General features: G+C 55.0%; 1 protein-coding gene across 1 annotated transcript in view; it reads right to left on the bottom strand.

The window, feature by feature from the left end:
* The window catches only part of ARRDC1 (arrestin domain containing 1), a 39914-nt gene extending 23988 nt beyond the window's left edge, over positions 1-15926 (bottom strand). The window contains exon 1 of the mRNA XM_027687880.1: positions 15768-15926. Within this exon, the coding sequence (XP_027543681.1) occupies positions 15768-15885 (118 nt within the window). The 5' untranslated portion in view covers positions 15886-15926. The remainder of the gene's footprint in view (positions 1-15767) is intronic.
* Between the last annotated feature and the right edge of the window lie 323 nt (positions 15927-16249).

Genomic DNA, 16249 nt, shown 5'->3' with positions numbered 1-16249 from the left:
CCTGTGCCCCAGAGGATCAGCCAAACCCTCCTGGAGCTCTGGCAGCCTTGGGGCTGTGCCCACTGCCCTGGGGAGCCTGGGCAGTGCCCAACAACCCTCTGGGGGAAGAACCTCATCCTGAGATCCAACCTGACCCTGCCCTGACACAGCTCCAGCCATTCCCTGGGTCCTGTCCCTGGTCCCCCCAGAGCAGAGCTCAGTCCCTGCCCCTCCTCTGCCCCTGCCCAGGAAGCTGGAACTGCCATGAGCTCTCCCCTCAGTCTCCTCTTCTCCAGTTGAACACCCCAAGTGCCCTCAGTGTCCTCCCATGGCTTCAAATCAAGGCCCTTCCCCATCCTCATTGCCTCCTTTGGACACTTTCTAATGGTTCAATATCTTCCTTACCTTGTGGTGCCCCAAACCACCCCAATATTGCAGGGGAGGCCACCCCAGGGCAGAGCAGAGCGGGACAAGCCCCTCCCTGGCCTGGCTGATGATGCTGGGCCTGAAGCCCACCACAAGCAGGGTGGCATCCTATGTACCCACACTCTCTTGCTCCTACCTGGACATACCACCATATCTCTAGGCTCACAACAAGCCTGTCCTGCTCTGAGTTAGCCCAGATAACACAGATGGATCCAGTCAAATCAAGCCCAGACTCAACCGCTTCACTCCCACATTTTCTCACACAGAAGATGTGAGCGAGAAAAGCCCAACCAAGAACTGGGGAACATTGCCATCCTTCAGGAGCAGCAGCCCCTGAGCAGGCTCCCCCTCAGCCACAGGAGTTTACAGATCCCCACCATCTGTTGCAAGGCCCAGATAAGGGGAGGCCAGGCTCCAATTCCTGCCTTGCTGCACTGTGGTGCGGAGGTGCTCCTGTTCCTGGGAGGCAGGTGGGTGGGAGTGCTCAGCCACACACACATTAGGGCCCAGCTCCCTTCCCACACAGACAGACTCAGCAACCAAAGGCAATAGGTTTGCAGCCTGACACTCCGAGCCAGCCCTTGGCTGCTGGGCCCTGCTGCTGTGGTTAAACACCAGGGCTAAAGTCAGACCGTGTCCAAAAGTCTCCCTGCAGCCAGCAGGGAGAACCCAGGGGTGCTCCAGCACAGGCACAGGAGCTGTCAGCTCCAAGGCTTCTCAATTCACCACTGACATCCCAAACTGGCTGGTTGCAGCCAGCCTTTCCTACAGAGGAGGGACAGTCCCTTGATGGAGAGCTCTGGGGTTCTCAGGAGTCTCAGTCCTGCACCCCCACGAGGGCAGCCCTCTCCAGCCACATTCCTGACCATCACACACCCTGGGGCTGCCATTCCAGGTGCATGAGGGCAACCAAAAGGGCAGAAAGCAACATTCCCAGCTAAAAGGCTTGAAGGGAATTTCACAGCAATGAAACTCTCCCCGTTCTTCTACCCTCCCCAAAGCTCTCAGCCTACTGTCACCAGGCACACGATGCAGGATGTCACCAGATGCAGGACAAGCCTTGGAGCAGTTCAGGGGGCAGAGATTTGTTATGGAGCATCTTCTCCAACCTGCTCCAGAAACATGAGCTCCCCCCACCTCAGTGAGTGGGAAAGGGGGTGGCCAACAGCTCTGAGCACAGGCACTGCCCCGTGGCTGACAGTGGGGCTCTGGCTGGACACAGGGATCACATGTCCCAGCTCATCCCTCAGGCTGCTGGAGGAGCCAGCAGATCCCCAGGTCCACCCGTAGTGCTGGGGGCAGCAGGTCCAGGACAGCCAGACAGCCCCCCCAGTTTCATTCCCAGAGCCCAAGAAAGCCTGGCAGCCACAGGGGTCTGGTTCCCCCCAGGTTATCTGTGAGGTTTCAGAGGTGCCCAGTTCAACAGGTCAAACCATTTACCTCATTCCTAACCAGGTTTTGGAGCAACTAACCATGAAATCAGCCTCTCCATGAGCATCCCATGGGTAGAGGGAGATACTGGGGACTTGCCTGGCTATTGTGCACAGGGCTCCTGCCCACAGGCAGAAGGAGGGACAGGGGCATGTGACAGGTACAACTCAGGTGGCTCTGGGGGCAGCTGCAACCCAAAAATGGCACTGGCAGGATAGGCCTGGCAAACTGGCACCACCAGAGCTGCTGCAGCAGCAGCCACCTGAGGCACAGAGATTGTCAACCTGACTGTCAGGAAGGAAAATGTACAATCTGAGCCTTTCCAAGGAAATCTCTGTGCAAAGCTGCAAACAGAACAAATAAGAGAAGTTTCTGCATCAGAACAGGTCAGTTCCAGTTATTAGGAAGCCACTAAAAATGCCTCTGGAATCCAGTGCTACCAGTGGCCCCAGTCACCACGCTCCTGCTCCCTGTTTACCCAGGGTGATTTGAATAAACACAGGAAAAAAACAAAGTCCAAAAGCCATGAGGATGGTGGAAGGGGGAGGCAAAGAGCAGCAAGTAGGGAAGAAATGAATGATGAAGCCATCCAGAAGACAAGAGCCCTTCTCCCCCACAGCCCCTCGGGGATCCAGGGAATTGGGCAGCTCCGCATCCAGCCAGACACATCTTTAGCAACACGCTGCAGCACGCGCCAAATGCTGGAAATAAAAGGAGACAGCTCAGCCATATCCATCTCTGCACTAAGTAAAAATAGAGATGCCAGGAGCTGGGCATGTCTGCCTTCTTCCAAGGTGATTTAAGGAGAGCAGCAGGAGAATTCAAATTACTTTTTCTCATGACCCAGTGAGTTGCTCTTCCTGGGGGAGCTGGTGTTTCATCTCAGGCAAGAGGAAAGCACAGGGCACACGTCCCCTCCCGTGCCAGGGGCAGGTTGTATGTGCACATCCCTATTTCCAAAATCCAGTCATGTCCTGAGCAAGCAGAGACTCACTGGCCACCCTGCACTCAGCTCCAGTCCCAAGTGAACTCCTCTGGCTTCAAGTCCCATCACACACCTGCCACAACAGTAATGGGCAGAGGTGGAGGGGAAGGTGATGCCGATATCTTGGTTGGTTTGGGGTTTTGGGGGTGAGCAGGGGAAGCAGCAAAATCAGTTCATAGAATCACAGAATACCCTGAGCTGGAAGGGACCCAGAGGGATCATCGAGTCCAGCTCCTGACCCTGCACAGACACCCCAACAATCCCACTCTGTCCCTCAGAGCGTTGTCCAAACACTCCTGGAGCTCTGGCAGCCTTGGGGCTGTGCCCACTGCTCTGGGGAGCCTGTTCAGTGCCCAAACACCCTCTGGGGGAGGAATCTTTTCCTGATATCCAGCCTAACCCTGCCCTGGCACAACCTGGCACAGCTGGGGGTGGTGGCTATTGCATTTGGCAGCAGTATATGCAGGACAAACAGACGGAATGTCCCATCATTCCCTTTCCTCTGCAAGGACAGATGAAGAGCTGGTGACCGAGCTCTGTAACAGTGCTTAGGAACAGCCCCGGGGTTCTGCCAGCTGAAGCCTCCTCGAGTCACCACATGGCCTCAGCCCTGCCTGCTGGACCCAGAGGCTCCAGCCATCCCTGGTGCAGGGAAGGAGGGGCCCAGCCCTGTATCCATGGGATGAGTTGGATGGCAGAGCCACCCTTGCATCCGCAGTGACCTCACGCAGGACAAGGGACCAGAGCACACATTTGTAACCAGAGGGTATCTGGGGACTGAGACACCCTTTGGAAAACTTGTGTGCGCCTGAGTGCAGATAACAGGGGAGCAGAGGAGGACAGAGTGCTGTGGGAGTCAAACAAGTCAGCATCAGAGAAGTCTTCATTTCATGGCAACCAGCCACAGGGAGCCAGAGCCCCCTTTCCTCATCCCTCTCCATCAGAGCCATGGCAGACAGTGATCGCTTTCTAATTAGATTCCCTCAACCTGCCGTCTGAGCGCCAAGAGCTGCAGGGACTGAGAGCATCTCATGAGCTGGGAATGAGCCATTTTCCATCCCAAGGGCCAGAAACAGCCCTGGGAGAAGGGGGTGATGGATCCCCCTGAGCCCCAAGCCCTTCCCAAACCCACAGCAGCAGGGACCTGCCCTTGACAGAAGGATGGGCTGTGGCAGTGGCAGCAGGAAGTCACTTCAACACAGCACCGCAGTTCCACCTCGGAGTGACACCTCTAGGTTCAGCAAAGATCCCAAGTTTGGGTGATCTTTTAGATCTTTCAGCCCTGTAGAGGCCCTGCCCTGGATCTGTATGAAGATGAGGGGTTTGGGGTTACCCAAACTGCCAGCAAAGCAGGATCAGATGGTGCTGGGAAAATGGAAAGCCTGGGAGAGAGCAAGACCCACAGACAGAGCAAGTTACTCTCAGTTTGTAGAGAGTGGGTAATTCCTAGAAAAGTTCCATGAAAAGTGGACACCAAGGAAACTGAAACCCCAAAAAGGGACAGGATGAGGCTTTTGTACTGCTGATGGCCTTTACACAGAAACACACCCAAACAACATCAGACAGAACGGGCTCATGTCTGCTGAGCAGGAAGGCTGGGAGCTCACAAGACACACAACTCCCTCGTGCGTGAATATATTAAGACACTACTAATTAAAACAACAGCTCCTAATTAATTCTCAGATGTCCCCATCCTTCTGGGTCCATCCTGTCAGTTCTTGAGACACAAATAGTCTTTCACAAGTCAGTGAGGCAAGAGCAGAGCTTACACCAAATGCCAGAGGCAGTGGCAGGTTTGGCACAAGCTCAAGGATTGTCTGGGGAGGTTTTTATTTTCTTCCTTCCCAAGAGCCCAGCACAGGGGTAGGAAAGGACTTGGCCCCTAATGTGGAAGGAGAGGAGATGTCTAGAAGAGTAGTCTATGCTTTCCATCTCAACTCAAATCCAAGCCTGTATCCAGGCCCCAGGAGGTGACTTGTCTGGAGCTGACACTCATGGAGCAGCATCTCCCACACCACCAGCAGCCCCCAGCACATGGGGGACTTGGCTGCTGCTCCCTGTGACCAGAGGGGACATCCCACCTCCCACAGCCTGCCAGCCCATCACACAGCTCACACCCAACACAGCTCCCTGCTCCAAGGCTGCAGACAGGCTCCCAGGGAAATACTGAGTCCTTGCTACAGTTTGACCTATTCTGCTCTGCTCTGCTCTGTTCTGCTGCCCATGGCAATGGTTCTGCCACACACAAGCCCAGCTGGGGCTCAGGACACCCCTGCAGCCCCCTCTGCACTGGCTTTAGCATCATTTAGCCCTGAGGAGCGAGCTCTGCCACTCAGTCATTCCTTCCCCAGGCTGGCACATGCCCTCTGCACCCTGCAAGAGGCTGGACCAGAGAAACCCCTCACGGCAGTGAAAGGGGCAGTCCCTCCCTTCCTGGCTCTGACCTTTCAGTGAGATGATTTCTAGGTCAGCAGAGCCCTGCAAGCCCAAGCTCAGCAGTGCCAGCTCTCCCTGGCTGTGGCAACAGAGCTGTACATGCCCACTGCCAGTCTAAGGCAGGAGGATCCACCTGGATGTCCCACACAACCTGCAGGAAGCACAGCCCCACCCAGCACAGCCCCACGCTGCAGGAAGGCTGGACCAGCTCCTCAGCACAGCCTGGAAAAACTCCACCTGTAGCAACTCCAGCTCTGCCACACGGGCAAAGTGACCCACAGCCATTATCTTGGCCATGCATGAGTTATTTTAGCCCAAGTCCATCCGAGCACGAGGGAGGGGCAGGAATGGACACACAGAGGATGTCCTCATTCTAGGAATGCAGAAGCCTCCAAAGGGAGGCTGGGCAGGTGTGTGCTTGTAGAAAATCAGGAGAACAAATCTTGTCTGAGCCCTTTCCCAGGCAGGTCTGTCCTCCCCCACCTCTTCCAGCACTTTCTACCGTCACACTGAGAGCAACAAGCAAACCTACATTTTCCAGCTCCTCCCCAAAATCAGGGGTCAACGTACACCCTGAGAGAAGAAAGCAAACTCTTGGGCTCCTGTTTAGAACAAACTCCTGTTCAAACTAAAGGCTTTTCTCCCTTGTGGAGCCAACAGGTTTATTTATAGCATCCCAGTGTTTTATCAGCACGCTGTCTGCCCTCGAAGGAAGGGGGTCATCTCGAACATCTGGAATTAAATCCTCAGCTGAGCACATTTAACGAGCCTGTCTCTGCAAATGTCAGGCTGGGGGTGGAACAAGGCCACCAGTGAACAAGGCCACAGGGGAGGGGGACGACCACGTGCCACAAAGTCTGTGCCTTGGATCTGCTCCTTAGCAACAGGCATGAAAACACTGCAGCACCTGCACACAGGGCCTGATGGGCTGCACCCTTCACCCCCATCCCTGCTGTGCTGCTGCTGCCACCAGCACCTCACTGCTCCACAAACATGCTCCAGAAAGGGGGTGCTGGAGGAGTCACTCCTCCAAAACTGCCTCTTGCAAAAACAAGGCAAGTTTGGGGTTTTTTTAGCTTCAGGCTGAGGTAGTTCCCAGTGCTGTGCCATGCAGAAAGCCTGGGAAGAGGGGGGAGGAATGGGCTTGCTCTGCCTTGAGAGCCCACAAAGGCAGAGGAGGCTGTACCATAACAGGCAGGCAGAGCAGAGTCAGTGGACATGGCCTGGCACTGGCTACAGAGGAAGCAGGGAAGGAGAAAGTTGTACATCAGACCAGTTTTGGGAGCCCAAACGCTGCCCCCATCCTAAACAGACGGCCTGTTTGACCTGAACAGCCCAGCAGAGCTGGACACAGGGCAACCCTCGGGTCCTCCTGCAAGGAGAGCAACTGTGCACCACCCCAGCACCCCGAGGGACTGTCCTCTTCCTCCCAAGCCATGGATGGCAGATGCAGGTATCCCTGTGTGCTGCGAACAGCCAGATCAGAGCAGCAGAGGAGGCACTGCAAGATTCTATCTGGCAGAGAGAAAGGCAGATCTCACAGCTCCCTACGAATATCTCCATGCCAGCCACCCACCTCAGCCATGCTGCCAGCACTCAGAGCCTCCTCTCCCAACATCCACCCCTCTGAGAGTTGGAGGGGAAGTGCAGAGAGGCTGCAGAGCAGCAGAAGGCTGGAGGAGATAGTGGCAGCGTTTCATGTGGATCTTCAACCGCTCTGGGGTGTGCAGCCAACTTTCAGTCTCAAGGAACTTCTTTGCTTTGTGCTTCTCTGGACAGAAATTCAGAGGGGGAAGCTGTGACCTGTTTGGAGAGTGGAGTGCTTGTCTGCCTTCTAGATCCTCACTTTTCTTCATCTCATCCATGAGAGACGAGTCTATGGCGCTCTTGGGTGGGATGGACTGGGATGGGACCAAACTGCAGGCAGGGCCTGCAGCTGCCAGCCTGGTACAGGAACATCTCATATTTAGGATCTCAGCAAAGTCCAGAAGAGCTTTACTCGTCATCCCCTGCACAAGACAGGTCCTAATTTACTCCATTCTTCTCAGGGTACCTGGGCAACTTAAACTGAGTTTTGTGAGCCCTGAATTTAAGTAAGCTATGCTCTTCAAAGCAAAACAAGGCTGTACACACAGAAGCGGTCAGGGCATCCCTAATCTTCAGCATTTGGCCCCTAGAACAGCCCTGTGGGAAGGGAATGCAAGTCCCAGATGCCCAGTGTGCAGCCAGACAAGTGGAGTGGAGCAGAGTCAGCAGCTCACCCCAGCTCACAGGAATGCTGATGGATGCCAGGACCTGCCAGCACTCAACACTTCAGCCAGCCAGGGACCACAGCCACCCTTCCTTGGGCTCAGCAGCACTGAAATAGGAGTGAGGAACCTCTTTTTTTATAGCTTGCCCAAAGTGAAATAGGTTTCCACCCAGCACTTAGCACTACTTTAGGCCAGAGCAGTTAAGATATTCTGGTACACTCGACTTGGCTGTCTAAAAAAGGAAGAACCGGGCAAGGAGCCCCACCACGACCTACCACAGAGCACTGCAGGTCCCAGGAGGGGTGTGCTGGATGCTTTGAGACCAGTCAGGTCCTGGGTGTAACCAAACTACCCCTTCAAACTCATTAACTCCACCACTCTTTCCCAGCAAATGCGAAGCCTGGCACCCTTTCCCACCTTGCTGGCAGAACAAGCCGAGCTTCCCATGGAGCAGCCAGGGAGGCTGAGCCCTCTGATGTCCTGGGAACACACCTCTGTGAGCGACCACCGCCAGCTCCACTCTGCTCTTCCCACACCCCAGAGCAGGTTTGACCTGCTCTTTCTCCCAGACAGCCCCTCTGCCCTTGCCACAGGAGCATCACCCCTCCATCCTGGGTGGAAAAGCCACTGCAGAAGATAAACAGCCGACTGATCAGGTTTCCCTACTCACCACAAAGAGTTTGATTCACCAGAGCCTACTCCCTTTTCAGACTCTTTCTAAATAAAGGCTTCAAAGAGTTCTGGAAATTCATGCTTAACAGGCTTACAGTAATACCAGAGCACAAGGGCTCCTGTGGGCCAGACTCTGCTGCAGGACTGGGTCACGCTCATTTTCTTCTGACACTTTTAGATACCCTTTTCTAGGAGTTAAGGCTAAAACAGGTCCTGCTCATATTGGCAGATCCTCGCTGCCACCCACACCACGCTGGACACTGCTCTCCTGGTCTCAGCAGCACACAGCCCTGCAGATGCAATGCAGAAGCTCAGGAGAGGAGATCAGGTTCCTTCACCCCCTCCTGAGGCTCAAGGGATGCTCCTGGGCATGAGCTCCCCAAAACCCACTCCTCATCTCAGAGACGAGCACTTGCAAAGTCAGTTCAGTACCTGGTGGGACAGGAAAGGCCTGTCACATGCTGGGCACCCCACAGCTGTGCCTGGGGCTGGAAGGACTCAGCACAGACAATATTGCCATAACCCAGTGTCCTGAGAGAGCCTCTGCCTCCACGGCTCTGAGAAGGACAAAAGCAGCACGTTCAGGACTGTTCAGCCATCCTGGGAACAAGAGTTTCAGTGTGAGGGGCTGGAGCCCACAGACAGGGAGAGGAGACAAGAAGCATGGAGAGAAGGAACCACGTGGAATTGCACCGAGGTCCGTCCGCCCTGCTCCAGTAGCTGAACTCGCAACTCAGCAGATAGAACTGCTGAGACACCTCGGAATGATTTAGTGCTGCTGCAGCTCCCAGGCACGAGCCCGGAGCCAGCTCCCCTCCTCCCAGCAGGGGAGGTTTCAAGTGCTTTTTCCTGAAGAGCCTTATTTACGAGCAGTAAAGCAACCCTGCATTTAGTGCCTCCTCACTCCGCCCAGGTACCGGCGCAGGCAGGTTCTCCGGTGGGGAGGCAGGAAGGCACAGCGTGGGATGGGAGATCCCAGCCCCACCTGCTCCCCACTGGAGATTTCACACACCACACTGAGATCTGGAGCACTGCTTTTGCACATCTCTGTTGTCAAGAAATCCCCCAACCCCAGCATCTTTAGAGAAAACAGCCAGAATCCACTTCACTCTGCATAAGAGCTGCTTCTATGATTTCCTTTGATGCCATTCAACGCAAGCAGCTGGATTCTCTATTTATAGCAAGATCATCAGTTTGGAAAGATGACTTATGTTCTTGTTATTACCAGAGCACCAGATACATAACAAATCCTCGCTGTGCTGGGAGTGCTACAAGGGGGTAAGACAGTGCTCCCAGTCAGGCTGGGCACCTCAGAGGTCCAAGCAGACAGAAAAGAAACATCTGGGACCTGAGCTGAACCCTGCCAGTTTTATCCTGTTCTTACTGCATTTGGGAGCATTTGGGAGCATTTGGGATTCAGGTGGGTGTGTTTGGGAGGGATGAACAGTGAGCTGCTGCAGCAGTGTCACCTCTGGCCTGAGCTGCTGGAGCCAGAACCACCGAGAACATGGTGCCGTCAGCAAGAACAAAGGAGTGGAAGTCATAAGCATTAGTGCTCCAGAAATGATTCATGCTTCTTGGAAACAGCTTTTGCTAAGGATATCTGATAAGCTCCAGTTTTTAATGAAGATTAAGGTGCACAGAGATCAGGGTGTTTTCAAACTTGGTCTCCAAATAATTCCAGGTTGGCACATCTTGTCAAGGGGGTCGGAAGCAGCATCCATCCTTACCTCGGGACACCCCCATATCCTCTCTGCTGCCATCAGCCAGCACCTCAAGGTCCCGATACACCTGTGGGAGTTTGCTCAAGCCATGCAATTCAACCACACAGCCCTGAACCAGTACTTGATGCTGGGCAAAACAATACCCAGCCACAACTACCCATTTTCTGGTGAAAGGCCTCTGCCCACAAACTTACCCGCGGCAGAACACCTCGCTCACACCTCACACTGGCACTCCATCACCTAGTTTTAATTTGCCATCAGAGAGAGTTGGGCACGTGAGTTGCTGTTTAAAAGCCATCACAAGCAGACAGAAGCCTGAACATCTCTGTGGTTTGAAGCCATTTCACCTCTGTTTCAGATCCTGGACACGACCCAGGGACTCCGAGCACACACACAAGGCAAAAATCAGCTGACTGGCAGCACTCTGGTCCTTTGCTTGTTTTCTCCTCTCCTAAGCAGTTTCCATTTCTAGACAAGAGATTTGAAGAGTGACAGATTTTCAGAGCAGCACAAAGACACAATTACCTTCCATAGCAATTCCTGTTGCCAGATTCCAGAGGTCACATCAGTAGCCTAAAGACTGTAGGTTGGGTATCTCAGCAATCAGCCCTCAAGGAAAGAAGCACCAAATCAAAGCCCAGCCCCTGGCATGCTTGCCAGGCTTTCAGGAGTGGCTGCCAGGAGCAGGAGGAGGAAAAGACTTGCCCCAGTGCCTGGCAGAGCACCTTTCTCTATGCGCTGGCACAGGTCAGGTCTGCAGCAGCACAACCCAACCACCTTGCTTCCTTCTCCTCTTGGAAGAGCCTGAGCATCCCCTCTCCAGACAGCAGAGGATGGTCCACATGTCACAGAATCATGAAATATTCTGAGCTGGAAGGGATCCACAAGGATCATCAAGTCCAACTCTTAAGCCCATGTGGGGATGAAACCCACAATGATATTAGCACTATTCTCTAACCAACTGAACTTATCTCAGGCTCCATCCTACTCTTACTGGCCACAAGAGCCTCTAGCAAGTCAAGTGACATCTCTGTGTCTTCTACAGACCTACTTCTTCCCTGGGGATGACTTTCAGCACAAGATATCCCACTACACACACCAAGCAGAGCACACCCATCCCTGTACCCACATCTCCCTTGGCAGAGGGGTTGGCCAGAGCCAGCACCCTCCCTGGCTGCTCCTCCTCACCCAACCCTGCCAGGGATGGGGAGCTGCCTCAGGAGGAGAGGGATGGAAACCCACAGGCTCCTTTGTCCCAGTCAGGAGCCTCCTCTGCCGCCGACCTGACTCCAGCCCTGAAAGACAAGCTCCATCTCTGACAGCTCTGCGCTGCTCCGGGGAAGGAATAAGCGCTCACACCCCGTTTGTCACACTTGGAAGCAAATCAGACAGACACAACTCCACTCCACTTGTCCTCCCATTTTGTTAAACAAGGGATGGGAGGCCGTGGCACGTCTCCTCGCCAAGGAAAGCAGCAAACAGGTTTTCAGCTGAGCACAAGTGCTGTGCGGGCAGGGGGAGCGGCAGAGAGGCAGTGACAAGAGACACAAACCCACCTCGTGATCGGTTATTGACTCCAGAGGAGCTGGAGCTCTCTCAGCAAGCCAGCCAGGAGAGCAAAAATCCCTCTTTTGTTCCCCAGCCTCAAACAGACTTGACCACACAGCTCCCTGCTGTCTCGCTCCACACAATGAGAGAGAAAGTTAATCCACCTCTGCTATAGCAGGAGCCATCCTGGCTGCCGGAGTGATCCAGGAGCATTCCCGCACAGCAGTGCCAGCCTCGCCTCATCCTGGCACCCACCACTGCTAGTGGATACCAGACGGCTCGAGGACCTCACTGGGCACTGCCACGATTGCCAGGGATAGCAGCAGCTTTGGAGCTGCTCCTGCTTTCCAAACCCCACAGGCCCTTGCTCAGCTCTTTGGGTGCTGTGCTCCCTCCCCACACCACATCCCAAAGCAGGGACCAGCCGTGGGATCCCTCCTGCCCTGATGGTGTGCAGGTGACCTGTGCTGCCAGCACAGAGATTTCAAACCCACCTTTAAAGACAAACTTCTGGCTCAGGATAGAGCCAAGTTCAGACTGCTAAGGAGGGACTGATTCCATCCTTTCCCAGGCAGCCCAAGCCACAGCCTTTCTGCAGGAACAATATTTTCCACTGTATCAGAGGTCAAGTGGTAGGAGGAGGGTGGCCAACATAGTCCTTTGGTGTCACCCCTTCCCCTCAGGAAGGGCACAGGTTACACACACGTCAGAACTACCTTGCATGTTAGCCAAACCCAAACTTCTTCCTACTGCCCTCCTAGGGAACAAAAGTCATCTTTTAGTTTGGGCACATGACTCAGGATTCGAGTGGCCTGCTCCCCATCCCCCTTCACCACCAGCTTTCTCTGTTTTCCTTATGAGAAGTGAGAATATTTACTACATTTAAGATCAGAGAAGGAAATTATGATTCATGGGCTCTCTGCTCTGCAGAAATGGGAATTATGTATCTGTATTTCGAGAGCGTGAACAGACACAGGTACTTGCGTCTGGAGCTTTGTAGTTCAAGGGAGTGATTTTAAAGTCAAGTCATCCCTGCATAAACCTGGACAGCTAAATAACAGAGCAGGGAATAGCAAAGTGCTCAAATCTGTTCCGGAAAGCACTTGCTGTTTTTTACTCTCAGTGACCTGGCAGAGAAGGCTGTTATTTTAACATTACACTTGTTGTGGTGAGAAGCCTCACTGAACAGACAGAGGGACCGAAATAATCCCCACAGCCCCCTGGAAGCCACAGAGTTGAGAGGAAAGTGCTCCATCATCCTTGAGCAGCACAAGCCTTTGTTCCTGCACGCTCCTGCCAGCAACAGGGATTGCCTGCCCTGCTCCAAACAAACTTCCCTCCTCCCTCCCCCCAAATTAACTCCATCTCCAGCTGTCCCTGCGCAAGCTTCCTGTAAGATTAATGATTCTTTGTACACCCATGTTTGATGATTTACCCAGCAAGCCAGGCACAATGATTAGGAATTCCGAGTTTCCATCAGCGCTCTCCCCTGAGGCTCAGAAGTTTTCTGGGAAGGTCCTTCACCCTGGCACGGCCAGAGGGAGAAGTGTGCCTCCCCAGAAGGTCCATGTGGGTCACCAAGGACCAGTGACGCTGTCACAAGGTCAGCTGAAGATGATGTGCTCCTGAACAGCCTTCATTACTAGTCAGCAGGGCTGGCCCGGACGCCAGCGTAAGTGGGAGCATTTATGATCCCCAAAGGTGTGTCTCCAGCTACGCTGTCCTGTGAGCCAAGATTTCTGGTGTGTTTAGCAAGGCAGAACTGAGCTCTGTTTGTTTGCATCGTCACCTTTCAGAAGGTGCAATTTTCAAGAGCCATAAGTTACTGTGTGAAGAGTCATCTACAGGCTCGTTCTGCCTGTGATCTCACACACCAAAACCCTGACACCTCACCGGGCTTGCCTGGCTCAGGAAATGGAAAGTACCAAACCTTGGTGCTGTGGGCCAGAACTGCCAGGGGTGAGGACTCCTGGGAGCTGTTTGTTACTCTGAAAAGTCACAGCTGGTCACAGATGTGGGGGTATATAGTATGTAAGACAAGCTGATGCCACCCACCTCTCCCCACACCCCAGCAGAAAGCCAGAGGTGTCAGAGGTTGTGTGATCCCTGTGGAGCTCAAGAGGTTTGACTACTCCCTTTAAGATCTCTTCCCAGCATGTTAATTGCTGTTAAAGGGTGTTTCAGCAGCTACATGAGCCTCTTCCTCTGATAGTGAGACATTTCCTTCATCCAGAAGCAAGGAGAGGAATCCAAGGGATTTCCCAGCCCCTGTGTGGAGCATTTAAACACCAGAGACCGCAAACTACAGAGCAGGAGGGAGAACACACAGCAAAGAACCACCTTGCACTTGGCAGATATTGGTTTCATATCCCAACATCACTTAACTGGGTGAGTTCACACACAACTTATGGAAAGTTTTCGCCCCAGCTTGTGAAGCCAATGTACAGGAAATTCAGCCTAAAAGAGCTGCTCAGGTCACCTCTGCACAGCAGAAGCAACAGCCACATGGAACCCACCTCAGATTTTGGCTCCTGCCAGCTTTCTAGAGCCCTGCTCAGCTGCCCCAGCTCTAACCAAAATCTCTGCACTAGCACCAAACACCAGATCCCACAGCCAAACCCCTCCTGGGTTCAGGGACTAGACCAGACCCTGATGTTTCACAGAATCAAAGCAATAATGAAGCAGAAAGAAGGTCTAAAACAGACACCTTTCCCTCTCCCTACAACAACCGGGAAGCACACCAGGAAGCAAAGGAGAGCTGGTGTACAGCAGAATCTGGCAAGTCCTCTCCAAAGTAGGAGCTGTAGAGGCAGCAGCAAGGTGTAACTGTGGCCAGGGGCCAGCACAACCAAACTCTCCAAGGCCAAACGCTCTAATCTCTCCCAGGAAGCACCTTCAGGAACAGGGGTGGATATCAATGGGATGGGCCGTTAAGAACATCTTAGTTAAGATGTTCTTAACAAAGAAGATCGTTAAGAACATCTTTGCTGGAGGAAGTACCTCTGGGAGTACTCTCCAAGGAGATAAACGCTGGATCCACAACTGTTTTGCTCTGACAGGAATTAAACAGGCTACAAGTTTGCACTTGTCCTAGATACTTTTTTCCACCACAAGCTTTCAAAAAGCAGACAACTGGGAGAGTTGCTCGCAAAAGCAAGACACAGGCAAGCGTAGGCACCATCATCCAGGCTGACATCTCTGTTCAAGACGCATTCCGTTTTACATTATTTGGTCTTTTTTCCCCCCCCCAATAATTTGTTACAAAGGAAGAATCGCGCACACGAGAGAAGCAAGCAAGACCTCAGGGAAAACAGCAAATCGGTTCGCATTTCCACAGCACTGAGCGCAAAGCTGACTTGCAAATGCAAACGACTTCTCTAAGGCGGGGGAGGAAGCTTCCAGTTTGGAAGATCCGAGCCCAACAGCTCGTTTCCCCGCAGCCCATCCCCACCCCTCTGTCCTGATGGACTGCACCAGCCACGAGCAAGGCCTGGGTCTCACTTGGAGCAGCAGCCACCCCGCCCCACAATACCAGGAACACAGCCCCAGGAACACAGCCCAGATCACTGTGCCCGGCGGGCACTCTCTCCCCTGGCACACACAGGACCTTGTACACAGCCTGGGCATCTCCCAGACTGGTTCAGCCACAGCTAAAAGGGCCAAGTTCATCCGAGATGTTACACCACGGCTAATGGTGCCTGCGAGAGGGTGGGTAGGTGGGTGGGCAGCCCTGCTGCCGGGACACAGCATCGCCCACCTCCTCCCTCCTGCCGGGACACAGCATCGCCCACCGGGACACGGCATCGTCCACCTCCTCCCACTGCCCTGCCGGGACACATTCGCCTGCCGGGCTCCGTGCAGCCCAGCGACACCAGGACTCGGTGCCGATGCCGGAGCGATGCCGGCAGCGCGGGGAAGCCGCAGGGCTCCGGGAAGGCTGGACAGGGAAGGCAAGGACCGGGCTCCTCCACCACCTCCCGCTGCCACCTCGGGCACCCACCAGCTCCGCGGGCTGCTGTGGTTGTTTCGGGAGGGGTGAGGGGACGGCGTTTGCTTATTTACGGGACGGGAGCAAAAAAAAGTAAGAGGAAGCAGAGGAGGAAATAATTCAGCAGGTTGCTCCCATCAGCCCCTCCCGGGCCGCCGCATGGCAGGAGGGGCGGCAGCGGCTGTGCCAGCCCCGGAGCCCCCGGTACCCACGGCGGGGAGGGGGAAACCCGGCTCCTCCCGGGCTCCCACCCCACGGCAGCCCGTGACCCTCCCTGGGGCACCCGCACCGCCCCGCGGGCTGCGGGCACGGCAGGCCCGGCTCACCTCGGTACTGCAGCGAGCCCGAGAGCCGCACGGTGACGGTGCCGGCCAGCGGCTCCCCGGGGCTGTACACGACGCGGCTCTCGCCCAGGCGGATCTCGAAGAGCTGCACCTTCCCCATGGCCGCGCCGGCCCGGCCGCTGCGCTCCCTCCGCTCCGCCCGCAGCCTCGGCACCTGCGGCCCCGGCTGGCCCTGCCCCGCCGGGCGGGGCCCGCACCGCACCGCCCCCGCCGCCCGCACCGCCCCGGCCCGCCCCGGCCCGGCCGCGCTGAGGGACGGGCGGGTCAGGGGGATGGGGAGGATCTGAGAGACCGGGAGGGTCTGAGGGGAGGGGCGGACCTGAGGCAATCGGGAGGGTCTGAGGGACGGGAGGGTCTGAGGGACGGGCGGGTCTGAGGGGCGGGCAGGACTGAGGGACCGGGAGGGTCTGAGGGACGGGAGCGTTTGAGGGACGGGCGGGACTGAGGGACAGGAGGGTCTCAGG

This window comes from Neopelma chrysocephalum, unplaced genomic scaffold, assembly GCF_003984885.1.
Source record: "Neopelma chrysocephalum unplaced genomic scaffold, ASM398488v2 Primary Assembly neopelma1_74, whole genome shotgun sequence".
In the NCBI taxonomy this organism is placed as follows: domain Eukaryota; kingdom Metazoa; phylum Chordata; class Aves; order Passeriformes; family Pipridae; genus Neopelma; species Neopelma chrysocephalum.
Note: the sequence above shows the minus strand (reverse complement) of the source record. Positions and strands in the feature narration are given on the sequence as shown.